Source organism: Pipistrellus kuhlii, unplaced genomic scaffold, assembly GCF_014108245.1.
Source record: "Pipistrellus kuhlii isolate mPipKuh1 unplaced genomic scaffold, mPipKuh1.p scaffold_m20_p_2, whole genome shotgun sequence".
NCBI lineage: Eukaryota > Metazoa > Chordata > Mammalia > Chiroptera > Vespertilionidae > Pipistrellus > Pipistrellus kuhlii.
The window spans coordinates 118,011,073-118,036,088 of NW_023425515.1; the positions used below are offsets into that span (position 1 = coordinate 118,011,073).

The 25,016-nt window shown below is 42.9% G+C and overlaps 1 protein-coding gene across 9 annotated transcripts in view; it reads left to right on the forward strand.

The window, feature by feature from the left end:
- The first annotated feature begins 1,595 nt into the window (after positions 1–1,595).
- The window catches only part of SIRT5 (sirtuin 5), a 31,875-nt gene continuing 8,454 nt past the window's right edge, over positions 1,596–25,016 (forward strand). The window contains exons 1-7 of one of the 9 annotated variants that reach the window (XM_045584285.1): positions 1,596–1,655; positions 9,640–9,739; positions 9,884–9,930; positions 17,375–17,600; positions 20,251–20,338; positions 22,157–22,210; positions 23,467–23,590. In XM_045584285.1, coding sequence (XP_045440241.1) covers positions 9,721–9,739; positions 9,884–9,930; positions 17,375–17,600; positions 20,251–20,338; positions 22,157–22,210; positions 23,467–23,590 — 558 coding nt within the window. In that variant the 5' untranslated portion in view covers positions 1,596–1,655; positions 9,640–9,720. Of the gene's footprint in view, positions 1,656–1,840; positions 2,018–2,047; positions 2,066–2,401; positions 2,559–9,589; positions 9,740–9,883; positions 9,931–13,928; positions 14,063–17,374; positions 17,601–20,250; positions 20,339–22,156; positions 22,211–23,466; positions 23,591–25,016 lie in introns of those variants that run through there. The other 8 variants (XM_045584281.1, XM_045584286.1, XM_036448402.2 and 5 more) reach the window with 8 other exon arrangements.

The following is a 25,016-nucleotide window of genomic DNA, read 5'->3' on the forward strand; positions in this document are numbered from 1 at the left end:
AAAAATTAAGCTGGAGCCCGGCTGCTGTGGTTCAGTGGTTGAATATTGGCCTATGAACCAGGAGGTCAGAGGTTTGATTCCCAGTCAGGACGCATGCCTTGGTTGCAGGCTTAATCCCTAGTTGAGGGGCATGCAGGAGGCAGCCAATCAATGATTCTCTCTCATCACTGATGTTTCTTTCTTTCTCTCTCCCTTCCTCTCTGAAATTAATAAAAAAAAAATAATATTTTTAAAAATAAGCTGGACTTGCTTGAAAGATGGAAAGAATGATGACTGATGTTTCCAGAAGAAGATGTAGCCTGAAACTTATGAAGAAGATTCAGCTTTTCCAAGTCTGGAAGAAAGTATGGGGTTGAAGAGTGATATGGAGAGTAGCTGGGGGTGGTGGACTCCTGGACCTTGATGGAATGCAATGCCTCAGAGATGGCCCAACTATGGGTGGTAACACAGGCTACATACTGGCCCTTCAGACCATGGAAGGCTGCAATGAGGGCACTGGCCTCTCTGCTCCCTACCCCCACCCCCAATGTCTGAATGAAGGAAAGGATTAACACTTGATGGCTAATCTCATAAGCACAAAAAGCAATGGAAACAATAATACTTGAATGAGAGGTAATATGTGTGGTGGCATGCTAAATTCAAATCCCAACTATACTATTCAACAGATTTTCTGCCTGGGGCAGTTACTTGACTTCCGTGGGCCTCAGTTGCCTCACCTGTAAAGCTGAGATAACAAAATCCGTTATACCACGCGGTGGGGGAAATTTTAATTGGCTAATACTTGTGAAGTTCTTAGAAGTGTCTGGCACAGAGTAAGTTACATACAAGTTAGGAGGGAAATAGCAGCCAGATGTGAGGTCCCCCTCCAATTATCTTGGAACCTGTAAGCTCCCGAGGGGCTCCAAAGTGGGCTGAATTCCCAGCTAAACTGTGGGAAGTGGTTGAAGTTTGATTGGAAAACAAATGTTAATGTAACTTTTTTTTTGCACCGGAGTTCTCAGACCACTGTTCTTTAGGGACCATTGGCACTCTTCGAAGCAATTACACACATTCTAGGAAAAGCAGTACCGGAGGTAAACCCGGATTAAGAACAAGAAAGATGCCGGATTTTAAGAGTTCCTAGTGCTCGGAGCCCTGACACTGTTTCCCAGTGGCACGGGTAAGGACTTCGGCACCAGCACTCAGGTTTGGAGGGCTCGCCTGGGAACCCAATGACCCATCGCTGGAGATTCATGTTCCAGGGAAAGCCCCACCATTTGAAATGCCCTGTCCTGATCTGTGCGATCCAGCTGCAGCTCAAGAGGAAAACAGGTAGTAATTCACGACATCAAGACATATCTGGGAAGCTCAGAGAACAGGCAGGGCGCTGCTTCCTCCCTCGCTCCGCCGTCACCCAAAGAGAGAAAAGCAAAAAAACAAACGTTAATGATGAACAATACCCGGGACCGGCCTCCACCGCTCGGGAGCCCAGTCAGGGCTGGGTCTCAGGCAGGGGCCGCCGCAGCCCGCGCAGTGGGATCACCCGGCCCGGCCGCCCCGCCCCTCCGGTCCGCCTGGCCCCGCCCCTCCAGGCCGCCCCGCCCTCTCCGGCCCCGCCCCCTCCGGCCGCCCCTGCGTCCGGGCGCCGCCGCCACTGCCCCCGCGGCTTTCCGAAGGTGCGTGTCCGTGGCCCGGGTCCTCTCTCAGCTCCCCGACTCCGCGCTCCTCCTGATGCGCAGCTCCCAGTGCGCACCCGGGACGGAGTTGGAGCGCGCATGCGCCGCCCAGTCACTTCCCCCTCCTCTCCCATCTACACCCCCACCCTCACCCACCCCCCACCCCCGCGTTCGGGGCTCCCGGCGTCGGCGGTTGGGCGGGGGAGGTCGGGCGGGTGCCGGGAGGGGAGCGGCCTGGCCTCTGCGGGAGGGCCCAGAGGCTCCCCGGCCCGTGTCTTCTGGCCCCGCCCTGGGGCAGCTGCTGCACCAGAGTCCAGGGAGGGGGCAGGAAGCCAGGCTGGAAAGTAACGCGGCCCGAGCAGGTGGGCTGGGGGCCGCTGTGAGGGGGGCCCCTCTGAGCAGTCACCCCGGTCACCGCAGCATCCGGGGGGCAGAGGATGGAGGCCGGGAGGAGGGGTCGGATTGGGGACAGCGTTTAAGGAGCAGCTGTCAGGACAGTGACCTGCCTGGCCGCAGGTGTGAGGTGTGAGAGAGGGAGCAGCCGGGGCGATGCTCCACCAGGGGTCTTCAAACTACGGCCCGCGGGCCACATGCGGCCCGCAGAGGAGTCTGATCTGGCCCGCCAGGTTTTTTGGGCAGTGAGCGCAGCCGAGGTGTTACAGTAGGAATTAGTAGTTCATATAGTCCAGCCCTCCAGCTCTCTGAGGGACCGGGATCTGGCCCCCACTTTAAAAAGTTTGAGGACGCCTGCTCCAGGCTTTGCGGGGTGAAGGTCTTGGACAGTTGGGAGTTTGGGCCTCTGGGTGGGAGCGGTCTGCTGGAGGCCGGGGAGGAGGGGCATCAGAGAGTTAGGTGGAACCAGGCGAGGGTGTCCCCTGGAAGCCAGGAGAAGCCGGAGGAGAGGTGAGCCAATGGGTCCTCCGACTTAATCAAGGGTTGACCTGGTGGAGGTCGCCGGTGACCTTGACGGGAGCATGTGGTGGAGAAGGGAGGGGGAGGAGTCCGCCAGTGTTGATAGCCTAGGACTGGTGCATTGCGTAACTTTAGCTGGTGAGTGAGCGTCCAAAAAGTATTTATTGAATGCCTCTGTCAGTTTTTGGAGTTCCTTTGCAATATACTTACCATGTACTTTATTTTTTTGTGTGAATTTTTCTCGTGCATTCCTGATATAACCTTTCATTTTTAAATATTTTTCAGAATTAGTAGATTGCCCCTTTTTTTCCACAGGAAACATGCAGTTTTCTTTTTTTTCTAATTTCATAGTTGAGTTTCAGGTTTCACAAGAAAGCCTGGTTACACTGGGGACTGCCACTAGACTAATGCCAGTGTTTGGGAGCCTGTACAGCCTCCAGAAAGCTGATTTGATGAATGAGTTTATTGCCTCCCCTGAGGCTTGCTTCTCCCCCTGAAGGTATAATCCAGGCAGAATAATTGGTAGTTTCACCCAGGGCAGTTTTCACCCTGAGGGTGTTTGAAGGGGCTAACCTGAGTTTCTCCATTGCCCTGTGGTCTTTCCCTTTTCTTCTGGAGACTTGCTTTGGGCTGTGAGCATGCGGAAGGTAGAACCTCTGTCCACCCGACTCCCCCCAGGAAAGCAGATAGATATATGTTGGCACACAGACAATAAATACTTTGTGGTAGCATCTTTAAAATAGCCTTGTGATCTGAGCATTTCAAATCTTGGAAATAAATTTCTGGTGTCACTGCTGAAACCGATTTGGCCCAGTGGGTAGAGTGTCGGCCTGCGGACTGAAAGGTCCCAGGTTCGATTCTGGTCAAGGGCATGTACCTTGGTTGCGGGCACATCTCCAGTAGGGGGTGTGCAAGAGGCAGCTGGTCGATGTCTCTCATCGATGTTTCTAACTCTCCTTCTCCCTTCCTCTCTGGGAAAAATCAATAAAATATAAAAATAAAAAAATAAGCCGGGACCGGTTTGGCTCAGTGGATAGAGCGTCGGCCTGCGGACTGAAAGGTCCTGGGTTCGATTCCGGGCAAGGGTATGTACCTTGGTTGTGGGCACATCCCCAGCAGGGGGTGTGCAAGAGGCAGCTGATCGATGATTCTCTCTCATCGATGTTTCTTACTCTCTATCCTTCTCTCTCTCTCTGCAAAAAATCAATAAAATATATTTAAAATAAAATAAAATAAAAATAAAAATAAAATTTCTGGTGGCACTGACCAGAAAAGATGTGAACATTTTATTTTCATTCTCTACTTTGCTTTCACATTTACTGAGAGATTTGTAGACCATCTTGTAAATTACCAGGAAATTTGGCAAAACAATTCCCACATTTATTTAAAAAACAAAACAAAACCAACATGTAAAATGTTGACTAATAAAACTGGTATTAGAATGGATTTTATAACCTGGGAAACTAAAATTTACAGTTCTCGAGTGTGTGTATATGTATGTGTGTGTGTAACACATACCGTATATGTCATTAAACAATTAACATGAGAATTAAAGTTACCTTTACAAAATATTTGCTGATTGTATTGCCTAAGCACAGGATCTAGAAGCTAGTGATTTTTTGGAAATATTAAAACATGAGCAAGTAAATCTTATTTCTATTTTTTTATTTTGAGTTGAGTGCTATGGTGAAAGTAATTATTATTACTTAATAAAAACATTTGAGTAAAGAAACTTAGATGAAAAATAGTAACATTTTACCCATATAATACATGTCCTAATGTTGTCAACCCTACAATTAATAATTCCTTAATAATCTCTGTTTGACAACTCAACAAATTCAAACTCATGTTCACAGCAGAATGAAGACTTGTCTTCATTCCACAGCTATTTAGCAGATGACCCATCCTTAGATCCTCATGTAGAAGAGTTATACTTATAACAGCATAGTCAACTGCTTGATATTGCTGCCTCTGTCCGTGTAAGAACATCCACACCTGTAGTGAATTTTTTTAAATTTTAAATAAATCTTTATTGTTCAGATTATTACAGGTGTTTCTCTTTTTTTACCCCCATAGCTCCCCTCTTCCTGATTCCCCACCCCACCCGATGCCCTTACCCCCTCCCCCACCACTGTCTTTATCCATAGGTGTAAGATTTTTGTCCAATCTCTTCCCACTGAGAATTGTCAGTCCACTCTCTTTCTATGTCCCTGATTCTATTCATCAGTCCATCTGTTCATCAGATTTTTTTATTCACTTGATTTTTAGATTCACTTGTTGGTAGGTATGTATTTGATGTCTTTTTGTTGTTCATAATTTTTACCTTTTTCTTCTTCTTAAAGAATACCCTTCAGCACTTCATGTAAACTTGATTCTTGCATTCCTCTAGTTGGCTATTGGGTCTCTATAATATTTTTTATTTCAGTCAGTGTATGTCTAATTTATAGTTGTTCCTTTTTCATATCCTCAAGGGTCTCATTAAATTTAAAAGCCTTTTCTAGGAAATTCTTGAAAAACCTTATAACCATGGTTTTGAACTCTATATCTAGTCATTTGTTCTCCTCCATTTCTTTCATTTGTGATCTGTTTCCTTGTCTCCTAATTTCCACTGCTTCGCTTTGTTGGTTAGGATGACTTTGTGTGCTATATGGTTCAATGAGTCAGCCTCCCAGTTACCTAAGGTGGTCACTCTTGGTGCACCCCTTTGTGGACTGTGTGTACAGCCATGTTGTAGTTAAGTCTTAATTGTTGTTGGTGTCACTGGGAAGAGTTGACCTCCAGGCCAACTGGCTGTGAGGACCCGTTGTGTATATAATGGAAGAATTGCTGTGCTGAAGACACGTTTATGGGGCAGGACTTGTTCCAGTGGGGCTTTGGTGCTCACTGAGTCTGCCTCTTGAATGTGTCCCTTATGAGAGTAGTTGAAAGCTGGTGTCGTCTCACACAAAACACTAGTTACACTAGCTTCTGGATCTCCAATGGGGTGCAGGTCAGCTACTCTCTGAGGCCACCCTCAAAGAACTACAGTTTTCTCCTCTTTGTTTGGAGTTGGAGGTTTTGGAGCTGTCTGACTGGAGCTGCAGTTTATTTGGTTAAGTGCAATAGGTCAGGCCATTTATGTGTAAAAGCCCCTGCTGGGAGCTTGGGTGTTTTTGTAAATTATGTGGGGCCGGGTCTCAGGGCATCACTAGGCTAGGGTGTGGCAAACAACAATGGCTACTAGTCTGCCTTCTCTGCCTTTCCGTGTTTCCAAGTCCCTGCGTCCCTCGCTCTAGCACAATAAACAATGATTGCTGGGTAAACCTCAGCAAAAAGTCACCCTCACTTTCCGACCCAATGGCCAACAGTCCAGCTTCTTCCCATAGGGAAGACCCAGTGTCTCCCCAGAAACTGGATTTCAGAGTGATCAGGAGTTTGTCTCCCTTCCGATTGCACGCCCAGTTGCCTGCCACCAGCCCAATTCGAGTGCCTCTGTATCTCAGCTTTTCAGTGTTTATGCTCTTTTCTCTTTCCTTCTAGTTGTAGAACTTCCATTCAGCCAGCTTTCCTGTGGTTCTGGGTGATAGACGTTTTGTCTTTTAGTTGTAGTTTTGAAATTGTTGTGTGAGGCGGCAGTTCAGGTGTTTATCTTTGTCACCATCTTGGTTTCTCCTCAAAAAAATCACATTTAATTAGACTTTGTTCACTTGTGTTTTAAAAAATTTAAGTGAAATACACAAAGTTTGCCACTTTAATCATTTTTATGGGTACAGTTCAATAGTGTTAAGTACATTCACTTATAACCCATCTCCAGAACTCTTGCAAAACTGAAATCCTATATTCATTAGCAATTTTAAAACTTTTATAGTTTACAGACAGTAAAATTAACCTTTTTTTAGTGTTGAGTTTTATGGGCTTTGACAGGCACAATCCTGTAACTACCACCATAAACAAGATATATAACAATTCCATTGTCTTATAAAACCCTCATGGCCCTTTGTATCGATATATTCAGTCTTCCCTGCTAGGGCAACTATGGATATGTTTTCTATCTCCAAGGTTTTGTCTAGTCTAGAATGTCATGTAAGTAGAATCATACATACATTCTTTTATATAGTAACCATGTTGTACATTATGAATGTGCCCTTATGTCATCCTTTGCAGATGGACATTTAGGTTATTTCTGGTCTCTTGCTGTCAATCACAATGGTCTAAAGAACAACCCTGTAGATATGTCATTTTGGATGTATGTGAGTCTGACTGTTGTAAAAATGTCCAGACTTAGAATTACTAGATCAAAGGGAAACTGCATTTTTAATTTTGATAGGTTGTTTTCCAAAGGGATTGTAAAGTTTTAGAAAATGTTATTTTTCTATTTTTCTTTTAATCCTGAGTTCTTCCAACAGTTTTATCCAGTAAGATAGCAGTCAGCTCTGCCAGTACCATTTTAATTATTGATCCAAATATTGTCTTTCTTTGTGTCTCCTTTTCTTTTATAAAATTTCTCAGTAATAGATATTTACTAAGTGTGCTTTAAGATACAAGTGTTTTGACCTGATGTTACTTTTATCCTGTTTATTGTCATAAAAATATTTTTTCTGCTTCAGTTCTCAGAATTTACATTCTTATAGAACAGTATTTTAAACAAAATGAGAGGTCAATGGTTTTCACACCTTTTTTTAAAATAAATTTTTATTGTTCATATTATTACAAATGTTCCTCTCCCCCCCCTCCATTGCTCTCCTCCACCAGGTTCCCACCCCACCCTCTGCCCTTTCCCCTCCCCCCATTGTCCTCATCTATAGGTGCACAGTTTATGTTCAGTCTCTTCCCACATCCCCCTCTCCCCTTTTCCCTGAGAATTGTCAGTTCACTTCCCTTCCATACCTCTGATTCTATTATATTCAACAGTTAATATTGTTCATCAGATTTTTTTTTTTAGTTTCCTTGGTTTTTAGATTCACTTGTTGATAGTTATGTATTTGTTGTTCATAATTTTTATTTTTATTTACTTTCTCTTCCAAAAGAACTCCCTTCAGCAATTCATATAATTCTGGTTTGGTGGTGATGAACTCCTTTAACTTTTTTTTTTTTATTACTGAAGCTCTTTATTTGACCTTCGATTCTGAGTGATAGCTTTGCTGGATAGATTATCTTTGGCTGTAGGTTCTTACTATTCATCACCTTGAATATTTCTTGCCATTCCCGTCTGGCCTGCATGGTTTCTATTGAGAAATCAGCTGACAATCGTATAGGTGCTCCTTTATAGGTAACTACCTTCTTTGCTCTTGCTGCTTTTAATATTCTCTCTTTGTCTTTTGCTCTTGGAATTTTAATTATGATGTGTCTTGGTGTGGTCCTCTTTGGATTCCTTTTGTTTGGAGTTCTGTGCGCTTCCTGGACTTGTAAGTCTAATTCTTTCACCAGGTGGGGGAAGTTTTCTGTCACTATTTCTTTCATTATGTTTTTGATATTTTGCTCTCTCTCATCTTCTGGGACCCCCATAATTCTGATGTTGGTTCGTTTGAAGTTGTCCCAGAGGTTTCTTACATTATCTTCAATTTTCTGGATTCTCTTGCCTTCTAGCTACTGTGGAGGAGTCTCTTCTGGCTCTTTATGTTCCAAATCTTTGACTTGATTCTTGCGAACTTCCATTCTGTTTTTAGGACTCTGTATAATATTTTTTATTTCAGACAATGTATTCTTTATTTCTTGTTGATCCCTTATCATTTATTGTTGATTCCTTATTAATTCTAGTTGATCTCTTTTCATATCCTCATAGGTCTTATCGATCGTTTCTAGGAAATTCTTGAAAAACCTTATAAGCGTAGATTTGAACTCTATATCCAGTCGCTTTTTGTCCTCCATTTCTTTCGTTTGTGATCTATTTTGTTGTCGCATTTCACAGCTACAGATGGGACGGGGTTTCAGGGTGGAGCCTACAGCCATGGCTTCCATCAGCCCCGCCCTATGCGGCTCCTGGGTCTCAGTGTCCTTCGGTACTCGTTGCAAGCGCCTCTGAGAGAAAAGTGCCCTCGATTTTTGCCTGCTACCAAACAGTCTAGGCTCTCCCCCAATGAGCCCAGAACTGGATTCAGTTCAGTTGGTAGTGGGATTGGAGGTGGCATTCAGAGTAGTCTGGAGCCCCTGTCTCCTTCCTGCCAGGGCAATCCCATGGCACAGCCAACTGTCCCTTCTCTGCGCGCAATGTGCGCGCCTCCGGCACCTCCTTTTGCCGGGGTTCCGCCTTACAGCCCAGCTCCCTCTGTTTGAGCCTGGGTCCCCGGGGTCTGGCCTAGAACTGGAGTTCAGAGCAGTCAGAACTGGGGCCCAGCACAGTCGGAGCTTTTATCTCCTTCCTGCTAGGGAACGCCAGCCAGGCACTCAGACTCCCTCCTCTCCGGCTCCGTCCTCTCCGTGCGCTCGCGGCGTGTCTCCGTACCTTGGGCTTTTACAGCTCCTCCGCGCTTCCTTCTGGTTTTCTCCTTGCTTCTCGTTGTAGAATTTCCAGTCATTCGACTTTCCTATAGTTCTGGGTAATGTCCATTTATATTTTAGTTGTATTTTATTGAAATTGTTGTGTCCGTCTGTGGCTAGGTGTTTACCTGGGCAGCCATCTTGGATTCTCCTGGTTTTCACACCTTTTTAAAAGGAGCTGAACCTGTGTTTCAAATGAATTCTCACATCTAATCCCTTTTCAAGCTCCTAAAACAAGTTCTCAAATTTGAGCATCAGAATTACTTGGACACAAATGTGGGCCCCCATCCTCAAAGCATCTAATTCATGAGCCTGGGGTGGAGCTCAAGACTTTGCATTTCTAATAAAATATCAGGTGGTTCTGGGGAACCACACATGAGAACCACTACTACAGGGCATATAGGTGCTCTTGAGAATCAATTGAAAACAGCTGAATACCACAAAGATCTGACATTAAAAATTATTGTAAAGGCCTTTATATATAACATATGCATATATATAATGTATATTCATGAAATACAAGTATTTTCTGATTGTTTCTATTTGTTTTTGTGATTTTTCTAAAGTCCATCTCAAGAATTAATACTATAAAGAAAACCTGATGGGACTTTTCCAGATTGTCACCAGCCGATTATTTTCCCAACTGTATTGTGGATTGAAGTCTCCAGTTGCCACAGGAACCAAAATTTGCCTAACCATGGCTCGTCCAAGTTCAAGTAGGTCTTTCTTAGCTTGCCATCTCCTCCTCTCTAATGGAATTTGAAGTATCTGAAAGTTCCTACACTTTGAAGGGAATGTTTATATTGAAGTGGGTGCTGGGCAAGATTTTGGATGAGGCCATTCTGTCCTTTTCTCCTTAGTCAAGCCCCTTCCAAGACAGGTCAGAGATGATCTCTTAACAGTTAAGGTAAGTCCATTTAAGACTTTGTTGCTTCTCATAAAATATTTGCACTTAAGCCTTTCACACATGATTTGTATTTTAAACCCTTCGTCTCTCTGCAGTGGAGATAAGCTGAGATTGTCCTACAGGGTAATATCAGATTACATTTTTTACTGGACAGAAATGATTTGTATTTCTAACCAAACACAGGTTTGGCTGCCAGCAGCAACAAAAACCAAACTTGTAAGACAGGTGCTGGTGAGAAGGAAAGAGGTTTATTCAAGTGTTGGCCCCCTGAGAAGATGGGAGACTCTCATCGCAAAGATCATTTTAACGTCTCAGTGCAGGCAAAGGTCTTTATTAGGAGGGAGAGGGAAAGCAGAACAAAAGAAATGAGGGATAGGTGGGGTTGAAAGTTCTTCATATCTAAGTAAGTACAGTCCATTCCCAATGATTATCTTAAAGCTGATAAGTGGAGGTCATTTTTATGGTCAAGAGTAAGCAAGTCTCCTAGAGCCGGAATGTCCTTCCTTGAAGCTAGTTCCTGTAATATGCTCAAAATGCTGTTAGCAATTTATGGCAAGCATGACAAACCTGGCCTTTGTTTTAAGGCATACATCCTCTTCCCTGATTTGGGGGAAATTATATGTTATTTAATCAGGAAGGTTATTTTGTTGATTAGCATAAGATTTCCTCTATAAATCTCTACCTGACAAAAACCTACAAGTTAACATATCTGGGCCCTTCTTCTGTAGTGGGTATAGAGTTTAACAGATTTATATAATAAATGATACCTTGGTGGGCCTGTTAAACAGTTCTTCAATGTGGCATTGAAAGGCCAAATTGAACTCTTTTTGCCTCATTTTCTACTTTTGGATAACTTTTTCTAATACTGCAAGTCTGCTGAATTGTAATAATACCTCATTACATTTTTCCCAGGAACAATAAAGAGCCCAAATAACCCAGTTCCACTTAGCTGTCGAACCCTTTGGTATTCCAGCTATGCAGGACAGGCTGCTCGAGGCTGTGGTGGGAGCCAGAAGCATGTGCTTGACAAAAAGTGGGCCACCTGTGACTGAAACTACAAAACATGCTAGTGTGTTTTCCTTTAGCAATTAGGAAATGTTGTCTATAATAAGATTTCACACAGCTTTAATATTGTTATAGCTTACATTTTGTTTTCCAAAAACCAAATGAAAAAGGTTGACTTTTTTATCTGTTTCTAGAAATTACTTAAAGTGGTACCTTAGTAGAAGTCACTCTGACTTGGAAATTTATTCAACAGAAGGATGACAGACTTTACATTTGAGGTAGAAAGGCATTCAGAGCAGGGGAAAGTTTTATGGGTGAACTTTAAAGTCCTTAAATATGTTTGTATGGTTCAACCCAGGAGTTATATAAATAGTTCCAAGATGTAGTTAGCAAATTGTTCTCTCAGGGGACAGATCAGACTACAAACTCTGATCCACTCAGATTAGATATTTTTTTCAGACATATTCTTGGTTGGACAGCTTTAGCAGGCCATATTTTTCACATCAGTCCATTTCTGAAAGGGATGTGAGGGTAGGCAAAGTGTTAACATGGCTGGCAGGTAGTTGGGCTGGTTATACCGAAAGGCAACAGTGTGCCTGAATCTTCATTCCTTTGAGCCTTGCTTTGGGAAAGTGATCCCAGAGAGCTCCAGGAATGTGGCTGGAAGGAGCTGCAGCCTCTGCTTTTCTGTTTTTGAAACCAGACCCATCTCTTAGTGTGTGCTCAGTCAGCTAAGGGTTAGCCTTGGTTGCCATTGGAAGACCAGAAAGTTCACTCCATCAGCTGTGGAACTCACTTCCGTTTTTGCTGAACTTTTCTGTTAGCACAGGCTGGCCACGCCTAAATGTCTGCTTTGTGGCCCAGGCCAGCCCCAGGCAATGCTGGTCTGGCACTTGCTTTTCTAGGTAGAGGGCAGAGAGGGAGTCTCACTTCTCCCTGAAGTTTGTGCTCAGCTCTGTAGGCTTACATTACCCCTCGCATAAGGGCCTAACCCTTACCCCTTGCATGAGGGCCTGCAGAGCCACAGTGTCTGGGAGAGAAGCGTGTTGCTCTCAGCCATATTCTGAGTCCTATCCTAATCTCTGCTACCTAAGAAACACAGTGGCACTGTCAAGTCTGGCTCCTTGTTCTTGTCATGGGATGAGGACATTCTCTTCAGGGGCAAACACCTCTTGTGACCCATGTAAATGCTTGGCACAGCCTGGGGGGCAGTGAGCCCTCACTCAGTAATGGCTACTGCTTGTGATGGTCTGAGATCAGGGTAGAATGCCTGGAGGTGCAGAGCAAGGCCTTTGATCTGGAGGGCAAGCCATGGTCTGTGACTATGATTACCTGCTTCCATGCTATTCTCTATGTTCAATTCCCTTTTGTTACCCCAAGTCTCTGATGACATCTTGTTGAAAAGTCTAGCTCTTATTTGAGCATTAAAGGAGAAAGTCATGTATTTAGGCTTAGGGTACAGCATTTGTTCACAGGGTAGGGGCCCTCATCCTGACCTTTGGTAGTGATGCTGAAAGAAGGTAGAATTAGCAAGATCCACAAAGGGAAGAAAACTTGGGGTGGAAGGGAAGGCTTTGGGGTTCGATGGGCCTGCACACACACACACACACACACACACACACACACACACACACACACACAACTTGTCTTTACTTTCCTGAAGGAAGTTGCATTCCTATCCATTAATCTTCATAGCAGCCCTGTTCTGGGGAGGACAGTATTGTACACATTAAATTGCCAAGGAGCCACGACCGGTTTGGCTCAGTGGATAGAGCGTCGGCCTGCGGACTGAAAGGTCCCGAGTTCAATTCCAGTCAAGGGCATGTGCCTTGGTTGCGGACACATCCCCAGTAGGGGGTGTGCAAGAGGCAGCTGGTCGATGATTCTCTCTCATCGATGTTTCTAGCTTTCTGTCCCTCTCTCTTCCTCTCTGTAAAAAATCAATAAAATATATTAAAAAAATAAATAAATAAAATAAATTGCCAAGGAGACCAGCATAGCAGAAGGTCAGTGATTCACAAAGGATCTCACACATGGGTGTAGGTGGAGCTGAGATTCAGAATCAGTGCTGTGTGCCTGAAGGCCCTGCTTCTTTCTTAAGATATTATACATTCACACATCAAGGGCATGGATAGCATTTTCATGATACAGGAATGATTTTTATATGAGTATCTTAAAGTATAATATCACACAAGGTCAAGTTTCAAAATATAGACATCTCCTGCTTTTCCAAAGTTTGCTCTACCAGTGGTCACTAACCGGTAGTCCGCGGACCACTGGTGGCCGGTGAGGTCTGAAAGGTTGGCAACCTCTGCTCTACACCACTGCACTATTACAAAAACCTAAATTAGTATCTGTTCTCACTAACCAAGAGAAAACTGAAGAGGATTTTGCATTGAAAAAAGGTTGAAAACAAAAATAGCATTCAGCATTAGTCTTGCAGCAGGTTACAGAGACAGGGCAAACCCCAGCAGCGAGAGTGCCCCCAAGCTCCTTCTCTGGAAGCTACTTTCAGCATCAAGCACTGGAGCTTTGAACTGTGTCTTCGAGCATCTGTGCTTTATCTTCATTTATTTTGTGCATTCATTAGCAAAACTTACCCATAGGTAGTTGCTTTTCTGTTTTATGGAAGTTTTCATAAGAAACACTCTACTTTGCCGAAACCGGTTTGGCTCAGTGGGAGAGCGTCAGTCTGCGGACTGAAGGGTCCCGGGTTCGATTCCGGTCAGGGGGCATGTACATTGGCTGCGGGCACATCCCTGGTGGAGGGTGTGCAGGAGGCAGCTGGTCGATGTTTCTCTCTCATCGACGTTTCTAGCTCTCTATCTCTCTCCCTTCCTCTCTGTAAAAAATCAATAAAATATATATTAATAATAATTTAAAAAAAAAAACTCTACTTTCGGCGAGCAGGGGAAACCTAGGTAGATGATTGGTATGGGATATAAATATCCAAATGGTGTACTGGATTGATAAAGATTTTATTCTCTCTTTAGATATGGCCGATTTTCGGAAACTTTTTGCAAAAGCAAACCACATAGTCATCATTTCAGGGGCTGGCATTAGTGCTGAAAGTGGGATTCCAACTTTCAGAGGATCCGGAGGTTATTGGAGGAAGTGGCAATCTCAGGTTAGTAGTGTTTCTAGAATATTAAGAGGCTGTTCTAAATGAAGCCATAACAGAGTTTGACTTGGAACCTAATGATGGCTGAAACCCAGAGAACAAAGTTTTGAAATTGGCAGTGACTCTTTTCCTGTTCATTTTGGCATCGACACAGTGTTCATATGATTAAGATCTGAGATTTAAGGAAGGCAGCCATTCCCTAATTTTTTAGGTATGTATAATTTGCATTTTTTCATATAAAAAAGTAGAATCAGAAAACCTTGATTAGCATAATTCATTACTATAGATAGTGAAATTAAGTATTACACATTTTTAAAGTTTCTGTGAACTTTTCATATTAACACTGAAGTTGAATTCTTGAAGGCCTAGAGCTTAATGTTCAAACTTTATATGAAGGCCATTAGAAATTAAGTTCTTTGGAGGTGTAGATTTTTTTTTTAATTTTATTGAGGTATATTAGCCATACAATAAAATTCACCAATTTTAAGTATACAATTCAATAACTTCTAACAAATGTATACAGAGTGTAGCATTTTTGTGCCCCGGGTTATTCCCTCAAGGCTCTTTGCAGTCAGTCTCCTTCCCTCCCCCAGGCAATCCCTAATTTTGGAGGAGAGGGAATTTTGTCTGTTTCATTCATGCTCCTTCCCCAGCTCTGAGAACTCTGGAACAATGTAGGTGCTTAATAGATGTTTGTTGGTTGAATGAAGGCAGTCATAAATAATCACTTCAATACATGACTTTCAGATTTAGCAAGTGATTTCTTATTGAGTGAAGGGTTAATGAACCTGCCCTTCTTTCCTGAAAGAAAGGTTTCAGGATGGCAAATGTTTAGGGCAAGCATGTTAAACTCGAGGCCCATGGGCTGCGTGCAGCCCACAACGAATAGTATTTTTGTGGCCCAGCCAATATAATGGTATATAAGAAACGTTTTATTATTTTTTTTAAATATATATCTTACTGATTTTTTTTTTTTTTTTTTTTTTTTTTTTTTTTTTTTTTTTTTTTTTTTTTTTTTTTACAGAGAGGAAGGGAGAGGGATAGAGAATTAGAAACATAGATGAGCCGAAAACAGTTTGGGTCAGTGGGTAGAGCGTCGGCCTGTGGACTTAAGGTTCCCGGGTTCAATTCCGGTCAAGGGCATGTACCTTGGTTGCAGTTACATTCCCCAGTAGGGGGTGTGCAAGAGGCAGCTGATCAATGATTCTCTCTCATCAATGATTCTAGCTCTCTATCTCTCTCTCTTTCTCTCTGTAAAAAGTCAATAAAATATATTTTAAAAAAATAAAAGAAAGAAAATAGATGAGAGAGAAATATCAATCAGCTGTCTCCTGCACACCCTCCACCGGGGATGTGCCCACAACCACGGTACATGCCCTTGACTGGAATCGAACCTGGGACCCTTCAGTCTGCAGGCTAACACTCTAACCACTGAGCCATACCAGTCAGGGCTGTAAGAACATTGTAATAAAAATTTCATAACTTAATTTTTATAATATCCTGTTATATATAATTATTAATAACGAACAACATTTGCTAATGACAGATTACTATAATTGTGTTGCATTCATTTCCCTTACGCAATTTACGCACCTTCAGGTGTACCATTTCTCTTCACTAATACTAATAGCGAATATTTTAGCAGTTGATTGCCACGTCATTAATCTGGTACTGACTTGCTTGGTGTGCACAACAGGAAATATTTCACTTTCAGAGAACAAGAAAAATAGGTTTATTTACATTATGCTTATTAATTTATGCAGTTATTCAGTGTCTGTTAAGTTAATGTTCAAGAAAAACATTAATTTTTATTTAAATGTTCTGTTATTTTAAAATATGTACACAGATAATAATTAAAAAAACAAACAGTAAACAACAAAAAGTTCTGTTATTTTATGTTAACAATCACTCATTTATTTCAGCCTTTGGTATTCAGCATGTCTCTATTGAAATAAACCTATTGCAATATGTTTCTATGAAAATTAAAACTTGGTTTTTTTTGTGGCCCACATAATCTTAAACCTGTTTACTTGACCAAAGTTAGCCTTTGAGTTTGACATGCTTGGTTTAGGATGTTCTGTCACCTCTCCACTGCCCTCCAGGCAAAGCCTGGGGATGTAGACATGACAGCATCCCCTTAAAGGTGAAGGAGGGGAGAGGGAAGAGCCAGGGCCATTGAGGTCCCATAAGAAGAGGAGCCACGAAGAGCATCCCCTGATTTAGAGAATCAAGGGATGGGGCTCAGGTGGCGTCAGGAGGAACTTACAGAGGGTGGTCAGTCAGGTCAGAGAAGCTGCGTTTGTGGAAAAGCAGTAGATTACGTTTGACTCCAGCTGTGTTCCCAGGACACATACAGGGTGGGGCACAGAAGTAGGCTTACAGTTGTGAGATAACAAAGCACAGTTTATTCTTGTTTTGTTAATTAATTACTATAAATCCACTTTTGCCCACCCCTGTATAGCCAGGCCACTTGTGCTGTAAGTAGAAGGCAGGAAGGAAGGAAGTACAGGGTTGAAATGGATAATCCACAGCGTAGAAGATCCACTCCCCAAATGAAGGCTGACATGGCTGTAAAGGCAGATAGGGACCTTTACAGTAAAATAAAATGCATGATACCACCACTGCCACCACTGAGCTACAGAATACTTTGGTCATTGCCAAGGTTCCCTCGTATATTTCCTGTCAGCTTCCAGCCCTAGACAACTACTTCTCTGTTGACTGTTCACTATACATGAGATTTGTTTGTCCTAGAAGAGGCATTGCACCTTAAAATACATATTTTATATGTATTGTTAATGTAATGTGTATGGTGAGTGTGTAACTGTAAGTGATAAAAACTGAGTTTCTCAACTATGGCCATTATACCTCAATTGGACATTTTACATTTCACTTTTTTTCCTGGACAAATGATATTGACTCCATACATTTTGGATCTCCAACCTAAATTATCTTCTTGCATATTACTTACTTCATGTTCATAACTTCCTTGAGTGTCAAATGGGACAAGTTGTATTTTCTCTGAACTATAATTGGGGAAATTAAAGCCAATTTCTCCAAGGTCCCGTGTTAGTCCCAGGATTGGGACACAGGCTGGTGCTCAGGCCTTGCCCTGTGTCTGCCACACTGCATGAACCTAAGCAGCCGTGTGCCAGTTTGCACCCTCCCGAAGCTGCCTGCCCATTGTAGAGAAAGGGGGACCTGCAGTGTGTGCCCGCACTGCCCTTGGCACTCCGAGGTTCCGTCCGCGCCCCGCTGCCTGGGCTCTGGAAGGAGCATGAGCGCTCTTCCCTCCCTGACTCCTGCCTCCTCTCACCCCAGGCCCTGGCCACTCCGGAGGCCTTTGCCAAACACCCGTCCCTGGTGTGGGAGTTCTACCACTACCGGCGGGAAGTCATACAGCGCGTGGAGCCAAACCCCGGGCACCTCGCCATCGCCGAGTGTGAGGCCCGGCTGCGTGAGCAGGGCCGCCGGGTCATGGTCATCACCCAAAACATCGATGAGCTGCACCGCAGGGCTGGTACCAAGAACCTTCTGGAAATCCATGGTGAGAACCCCCAGCCTCACACAGGGAAGGGAACTAGACTTGAAAGCCTGACCTGCCAGTTCCCACCTGGACTCACTAAAACAGAATCCGCATGCTGACAACACACCCAGGTGTGTGGTGTGCGCCTGTTACACCGTGAAAGCGCTGGTCTGCACAGCTGTGTGCACGCCCCTCGCTGAGCAGCTCTTGAGGGGGTTGCGTTAGAGACAACTGCCCAGCTGGGCTGGAGGGAACCAGGAGGGGTGGGCCATTGAACAGGTGGCTTTAGCAGGATCTGAGATGGGGGACCTTGGCATGCCTGGGGTATCTATTTACTTTCTCTTTGTCCCAGTTGGTTCTGTCTCCTGAGGCTGTGCTTCTGCAGAGCCCTCCAGCCTTTAGGGAGCTACCGCTCAGCCACCTGCACTGAACTAAGCCCACCAAGTTGTCACACACAGGTTTTACCCTTAGGTCCCTCTGGCTTTCCTTCTCTTCCCTGATGACAGCCTCCTTTCCCCTCTTGTCTTCTTACTCCTTTCCCCTCTGTGCTCTCACCAAAAAAATCTAATGAACCCATTCATACAAGAGCATCAGTGGGCAAGCCAGGATTTTTCCCCCCGAGGACATTTGCGTTTAAGAGTCTACAAAACTTTAATTCCAAGGGATGCATTTCTAATAGTGGCATTTCCAGGAACAGTTAGCCAATGGGGATGGTGCCGGTGTGTGTACACCGTGAGATTGCCCATTTTTTTCCTAAGCTTATGGTCACCCTGATAATGAGAGGTGAGCATTGTTCACTTGGGTCCCATCCCTCTTTTGTGTCCTAACAGTGTCAGCCACCTACTCACCGAACGTCTTTGGCACCTTCTTTGGTTGGATCTGGGATACTTTCCACACGGCTCTTCTTGTTTCTGTGCAGTGTCAGATTGTAGGCTGGCGCTTGCCATGCAGAACATATAAAATCGAAATCCCGTTATTTTAAGCATTAAATAAGATAATATATACATACTAGTTGGGACATTTTTGGTTGCAAGTGATGATAACTCGCTTCAAATTCAGGTAAAAACAAAAGGAAGCCCTTTTTTCATCAAATTGAAAATGCAGCATGTTTTTAATGTGATACTTAGAAAGGAAATAATCTGCACAAACCATGATATTTTATTACCCCTTAGAATTCTCTATTTTATACATATAGAAAGGGCTTGTTAAAACTTACTTACACATTTTTAGAAACTCTCATGCATATAGAAAACAAAACATGGGTAAGATAGAGTGGCCAGATATTTCTTCTGAATGGTTTTGAAGGTCTCGGAGGTGCCGGTGACTGTGCTCCATGCGTGGGATTGGCGATGCAGCATTTCCTCAAAGGGGAGCCTCTCCTGTCTCTGGGTTTCCTTCCCAAACACTGACTCACATTCTGCAGGTTTGACGTTGGGCCTTTCTCAATCTTACCAAAAGGTGTCAGTGGAAGGGTTCTAGATAACAACCAGGACTCATTTTTCTTCCCCAAATGGACCTTAAGTGGTTTGTTGGCTAAAATAGGCAGAGGCTGCCTTTGTCCAGTCAGGACTCATGTCAGTCATGGTGTAATCCTTCAACAAGTGGCAACCACAGCACATCCGTCATGTGGCCAGGGGCAGTTGCAGGATGCGTCCGAACTTCAGAGATGTTTGTGGGAAAGTAGCCATGCTAAAACTGACAAAATAGGTGCATTGGCTGGCAACACTGAGGAGCCCTGGGAGAAGCTGACGTCAGCAGCAGGCTCACTGTCTTTCTCTCCCTGCCCCTCAGCTTTGCTCACTCTGAGTTACTTTATCTCTCTGTAGTTTTTGCCTACATGTGCCAGCAAAGGTGAGGTCTGGCAGCTCCAGGCTCACTCTTGCTTAGCTCTCTCCTCAGAAAATAAACCTCGGAGAGCCTTGCTTGGGTCACTTACCTGCTTTTTAACCAAACACTATTGCTAGAGAAGTGGGGTACTGGGATTGGACCAGTCTAAAACGTGTATCCAAGCTTGTATTTTGGGATGATTGTCAATTTCATCAGCGTGGCATGGGATAGAGGAGAGATGGGCCCTCAACAAAGTGACACTGGACAATGGAACAATATGTTTCTACCACAGTGTGTGTGACATGCTCAGCACAGCACTGGGCACATGACAATATGTGGTCACTATTACTGGGTGAGCTCAATAAATAGTTGCTAGTTCTAGCAGTTATTCTCTTCATTTATTAGTTGATTAATTATTGATCTGGTTTTGGATAAAATATTCAAGCTTTATTAATTTAAAATTAAGATTTGTAAACACATCCCAAGCTACTGAACCTTTATCCATCATGTTCATAGTAAATCATGCCCTTAGTTGGTTGGCTTCACCTACCCTATTAATCAGTTCAGGTCTACCTGAGCATCACTCCGAGAAATGAGAGAGTGCCTTAGTCATGAATGATTATTTCATCTGTCTCTCTTCCCTCTAGAGTACAGAGTCCAGGAGGGCAGATGCTCCTGGCTTGTTCAATAGTACTACATGCCTTTACATTTCCCATAATGCCTAGGGTAGGCCCATTTGCTAAAATGAACATATAAAAACTAAGTAATTTTGTATCCTTTTGGACATGGAGACAGTTGCTCTTGATGATATTATTTCTGGTCTTGCTTGGCTTATGTTTTTCAGGTAGCATATTCAAAACTCTGTGTACCTCTTGTGCGACTGTGGCTGAGAATTACAAGAGTCCAATTTGTGAAGCTCTTGCAGGAAAAGGGTAATTATGCTGTACTACAGAATAAGTGTGTGTTGTTTTCTCTTTTGAATTGAACATAAATGTGAGGAAATGAAACATTAATCTAAGATTTGCATGGATATTGATAACAAATAGGATCCAATACATTATACCATATTATGAAAGAAATATTTTGCTCACAATTTATATTAAGTGAAAACCATAGAATCTAACTCTATATAGTCTGATCCCAACTTTGTATTTTTTTAAATTCTTACCCAAGAAATGAGGATATTTTCCCATTGATTTTAGAGAATGGAAGAGAGGAGGGAAGATGAGAGAGTGAGGGAAAAGGGGGAGAGGGAAATAGCAACGTGACAGAGCTATATTGATTGGCCATCTCCCACATGTGCCCCAGCAGGGTGGAGATCAGACCTGCAGCCCAGGTATGAGCCCTGGAGTGCCCTTAATAAGGAATGGAACATGTGACCCACAATGCTTAGGCCTACACTCTAACCACTGAGCCATGCTGGTCAGGGCCCAACTTTGTATTTAAGCGCTCTCTCTCTCTCTCTCTCTCTCTCTCTCTCTCTCTCTCTCTCTCCATGTTGATGTATTTGTGTATAGATAACAGACCTAAAGAAAACATGGCAAAATTTTAATAGCGATTATCAGGAGTGGTGGGATGATAGGTAATTCTGATTTCTGCTTTATATCTTTTTGAATGTTTCAACATTTCTATGATGAACGTGTATTATTATTGTAGTTAGGGAAAGAAATTAAGAGTAGACTCAGACAGCCGAAACCGGTTTGGCTCAATGGATAGAGTGTCGGACTGAAAGGTCCCAGGTTTGATTCCGGTCAAGGGCATGGACCTTGGTTGCAGGCACATCCCCAGTAGGGGGTGTGCAGGAGGCAGCTGATCAATGTTTCTCTCTCTCATCGATGTTTCTAACTATCTCTCTCTCTTCCTCTCTGTAAAAAAAATCAATAAAATATATATATTTTTAAAAAGAGTAGACTTAGAATATTGAGAAAAATTCTACCTGATCATTTTAAATCAGTATAAAGTATACAAGAAATAGGCTATAAAATAAAGAGGTGATATGCAAATTGACTGTCACGCCCTCACACAAGATGGCTGCCCCTATATAGCCACAAGATGCTCACCACAAGATGGCCGGAAGGGGAGGGTAGTTGTGGGTGAACAGGCCTGCAGAGGAGGAAAGTTGGGGAGCAAGCCTGCAGGGGAGGGCAATTAGGGGCAACCAGGCCTGCAGGGGAGAGGAATTGGGGGCAATCGGGCTGGCAGGGGAGTAGTTAGTCATCTATCAGGCAGCAGGGGAGTGGTTTGGGGGTGATTAGGCTGGCAGGCAGAAGCAGTTAGGGTCAATCAGGCAGGCAGGTAGGTGAGAATTTGGGAGCCAGCAGTCCCAGATTGTGAGAAGTATGTCCCAATTGCCAATTTAGACCTGATCCCACAATCTAGGATCCCGAGGGGTCCCAGATTAGAGAGGTTGCAGGCTGGGATTAGGGACACCCCCCATGCATGAGTTTCATGCACTGGGCCTCTAGTATTAACATAATGTCATTGAAGGAAATTCAAATGATAACATATAAAATGTAAGTCACAAAACTCCCCCGTTAATGCATATGGCTGCTCTACCTCTTCCTGCATACAAATTCCCTCTTGTGGTAAAACCACTAGTAATTATTTGGTGTCCATTTAGCTCATGTATTAATTAGGAGTTTTGTACCATATCCTGCCAAGCAAATATACATATTTATTGGGTTATGTTATTCCTTTGTTTTTTGATAATACCAATGACATTTTTTTCTTTTCTAATATTGTTTGTTCAGTGCTCCAGATCCCGAAACACAAGATGCCAGCATCCCATTGGAAAAACTTCCCCGGTGAGTAAAATCTTTAATCTATATTTGGTGTTCCAGGTTGTAAGAAAAGTAAGAATCAAAATCCAAGTTCATTTGGTGAGATGCCTCTTAAATCCTCAAATCTAAATACCAGCCCTGCCCTGTGAGGCTAAGGGCAGGAGTGCAGAGGATGAACGAAACCTGTAGAAAGAGAACTGCTGCTTTCCAACCCTTCTTGTTTTTCATTAGTTACCGTCATCTTCATCCTCCTCCTCCTCACCAATGTTATTAATCCAGGTTTATGGAGACAGTGAAAGGTCTTACAAAGATGAAATTATAGGACCAAAATGTTGTAGATTTTTTTTAAAACCTAGAAAGATTTTTGTCAAGTTTTCAAAGCCAGATATTAAAAAGCATTTCCAAAAGTGTTTCAGAGAGAACTCTATCCACGTGATGTTCATAGGCATTGCTTGGAAAAAAAGATGTTATGTGGTCAGATCACATTAGATTAAGCCAAGTCTGAGTATGTTTGCTTTACTGTAGGACTTCTCAGGGCATTTTATATGCTAAAGTGCATTGTTACTCTCTAAAAAAGTGGTTATAATATGCTAATATTTCCCTGGTTTATTTGACCACAGAATCCTTTTTTTTTCTTCTTAATAAGGCTTTCATTACTAAATGCTGAAATTTCTATCTGAAAGAACAGGGAATCCTGAGGGGTTCCTTAGTAGGACAATAATATGATGAAAATTATGTTTGGTGAGGTTATTTTAGAAGGTAGAATAAAATGACTAAGAGAGAATGGGGTGGAAATGGTGATAGATTTCTAGTAATTGATACTGGAGAACTTGGTTATAGACAGCACCAGAGAGAGGCGAATCTCAGAGAAAATAAAAGGAGGTCATTGATGAAATTAGGGGATGATTGGGGTGTTTGAGACAATTCTTAGTTCAGTGTGTCCTCCCAAGCCTGGGTCACTGAGCAGAGTTGTACCCTTGAGTGTGATGAAGTTACTATGAAAGAGAAAACTGTTTAAGAAAGAGAAGTCAAGCTTGGCTGAAACACATTTGTCTCTAAACTCCATGCATTCAGACAAAATAGAAACTTTATAAGGAAGTTAAAGTTAGTGCTTTATATTCAGGACAAGGACCTATGGTTTGGGAGGGCAGGGATGGTGATCAGAGGATGAAGTGACCCATCTAGACAGACTGGTTTGGGGCAGCCGCTTGTCTTCCTCGGACCCAGCTGGGAGACCTTCGGGCAAGGCTCAGCGCTGTGTTAAGGATGGTGTTTTTCAGGTGTGAAGAGGCAGGCTGCGGGGGCCTGCTGCGACCTTACGTTGTGTGGTTTGGAGAAAACCTGGACCCTGCCATTCTGGAGGAGGTTGACAGAGAGCTGGCCCTCTGTGACTTATGTCTAGTGGTAGGTTTTGTTCTTCCCTGATTGAGGGGGTTTTCTGAAACACCAGAGCTGGGGTGGAGATTAATGTTGTTCCTTCCCCTCTCTCCCTTCTCTCTCCCTTCCTTTCTTTCTCCCTCCCTCTGTCCCTTCCTCCTTTTTGCTTTCTTTTCTTCTTTCCTTCTCTTAAGATGTGTTTTGAGAGTTGTGGTGTTCTAAAGAAAAACTAAAAAACAGTGAATAAGAATTTATCTTAAAATACAAAACAATGCAAGACCATGTCTTTGGCTTCTCAAATCCTTCCCTCCCACAAAAAATATCATAAAAAGAGCATGTTATTGGTTCTAATTTTTAAAATAATACATGTTTGTTATTAAATTTAATTGAGATAACACAAAAAGAGGAAATTAAAAATCCGATAATTCTACCATCCAAAAATAATTCGTTAGCATTTTAGTATGATTTCTTCTAGACCAGGGATGAGCAGACTGTGGCCTATGGGCCAAATCTTACTTGCCACCTATCTTTGTAGATAAAGTTTTATTGGAACACAGCCATGCCCTTTCTTTTTTGTATAGTCTATAGTTACTTTCACACTACATTGGCAGAGCTGAATGTTTGCATCAGAGACTATATGGCCTATAAAATCTAAAAAACAAAACAAAACACAACAGCACTATTTGGCCTTTTACGGAAAAAGTTTGCACACCTCTGGTCTAGACCTTTCAATATGCAGATGTACACATAGTGACTAAAAATTTTAAAAATGGGTTCATACATCCAAAACACTAATTAGAAAGAATATATGCACCCTATGTTCATTGCAGCCTTATTTAAAGTAGTGAAGATATGGAAGCAACCCAAGTGCTCATCATTAGATGAGTGGATAAAAAAGATGTGGTACATATATACAATGGATTACTACTCAGCCATGATAGGAATGAAATCTTACCATTTGTGACAACATGGATGGACTTAGAAGGTATTGTGTTAAGTGAAATAAGTCAGATGGAGAAAAACAAATACCATATGATTTCACTTACATGTGGAATCTAAAGAACAAAATAAATGAACAAAAAATTGAAACAAACTCAGAGATACAGAGAACAGACTGATGGTTGTTAGAGGTGAGGAGGTTAGGGGGCTGGGTGAAAAAGATGAAGGAATTGATAAGTACTAATTGGAAGTTATGAAACAGGCCTGGGGATGTAAATTATAACTTAAGGAGTCTAGTCAATAATCTATAATAATAAAAGCTTAATATGCTAATTAGACCAGATAACCTTCCAGACAAAGCTGCGGTGGTGGGGGCTGAGTCCCTTGCATGAATTTCGTGCATCAGGCCTCTAGTATTGCAGTAACTAGTATGAGGTAAGGTGGGTACTGGAAATACTGAGGGAAGCACTTTGTAAAGTATATAATAGTTAACTACTGTACTGCATACCTGAAA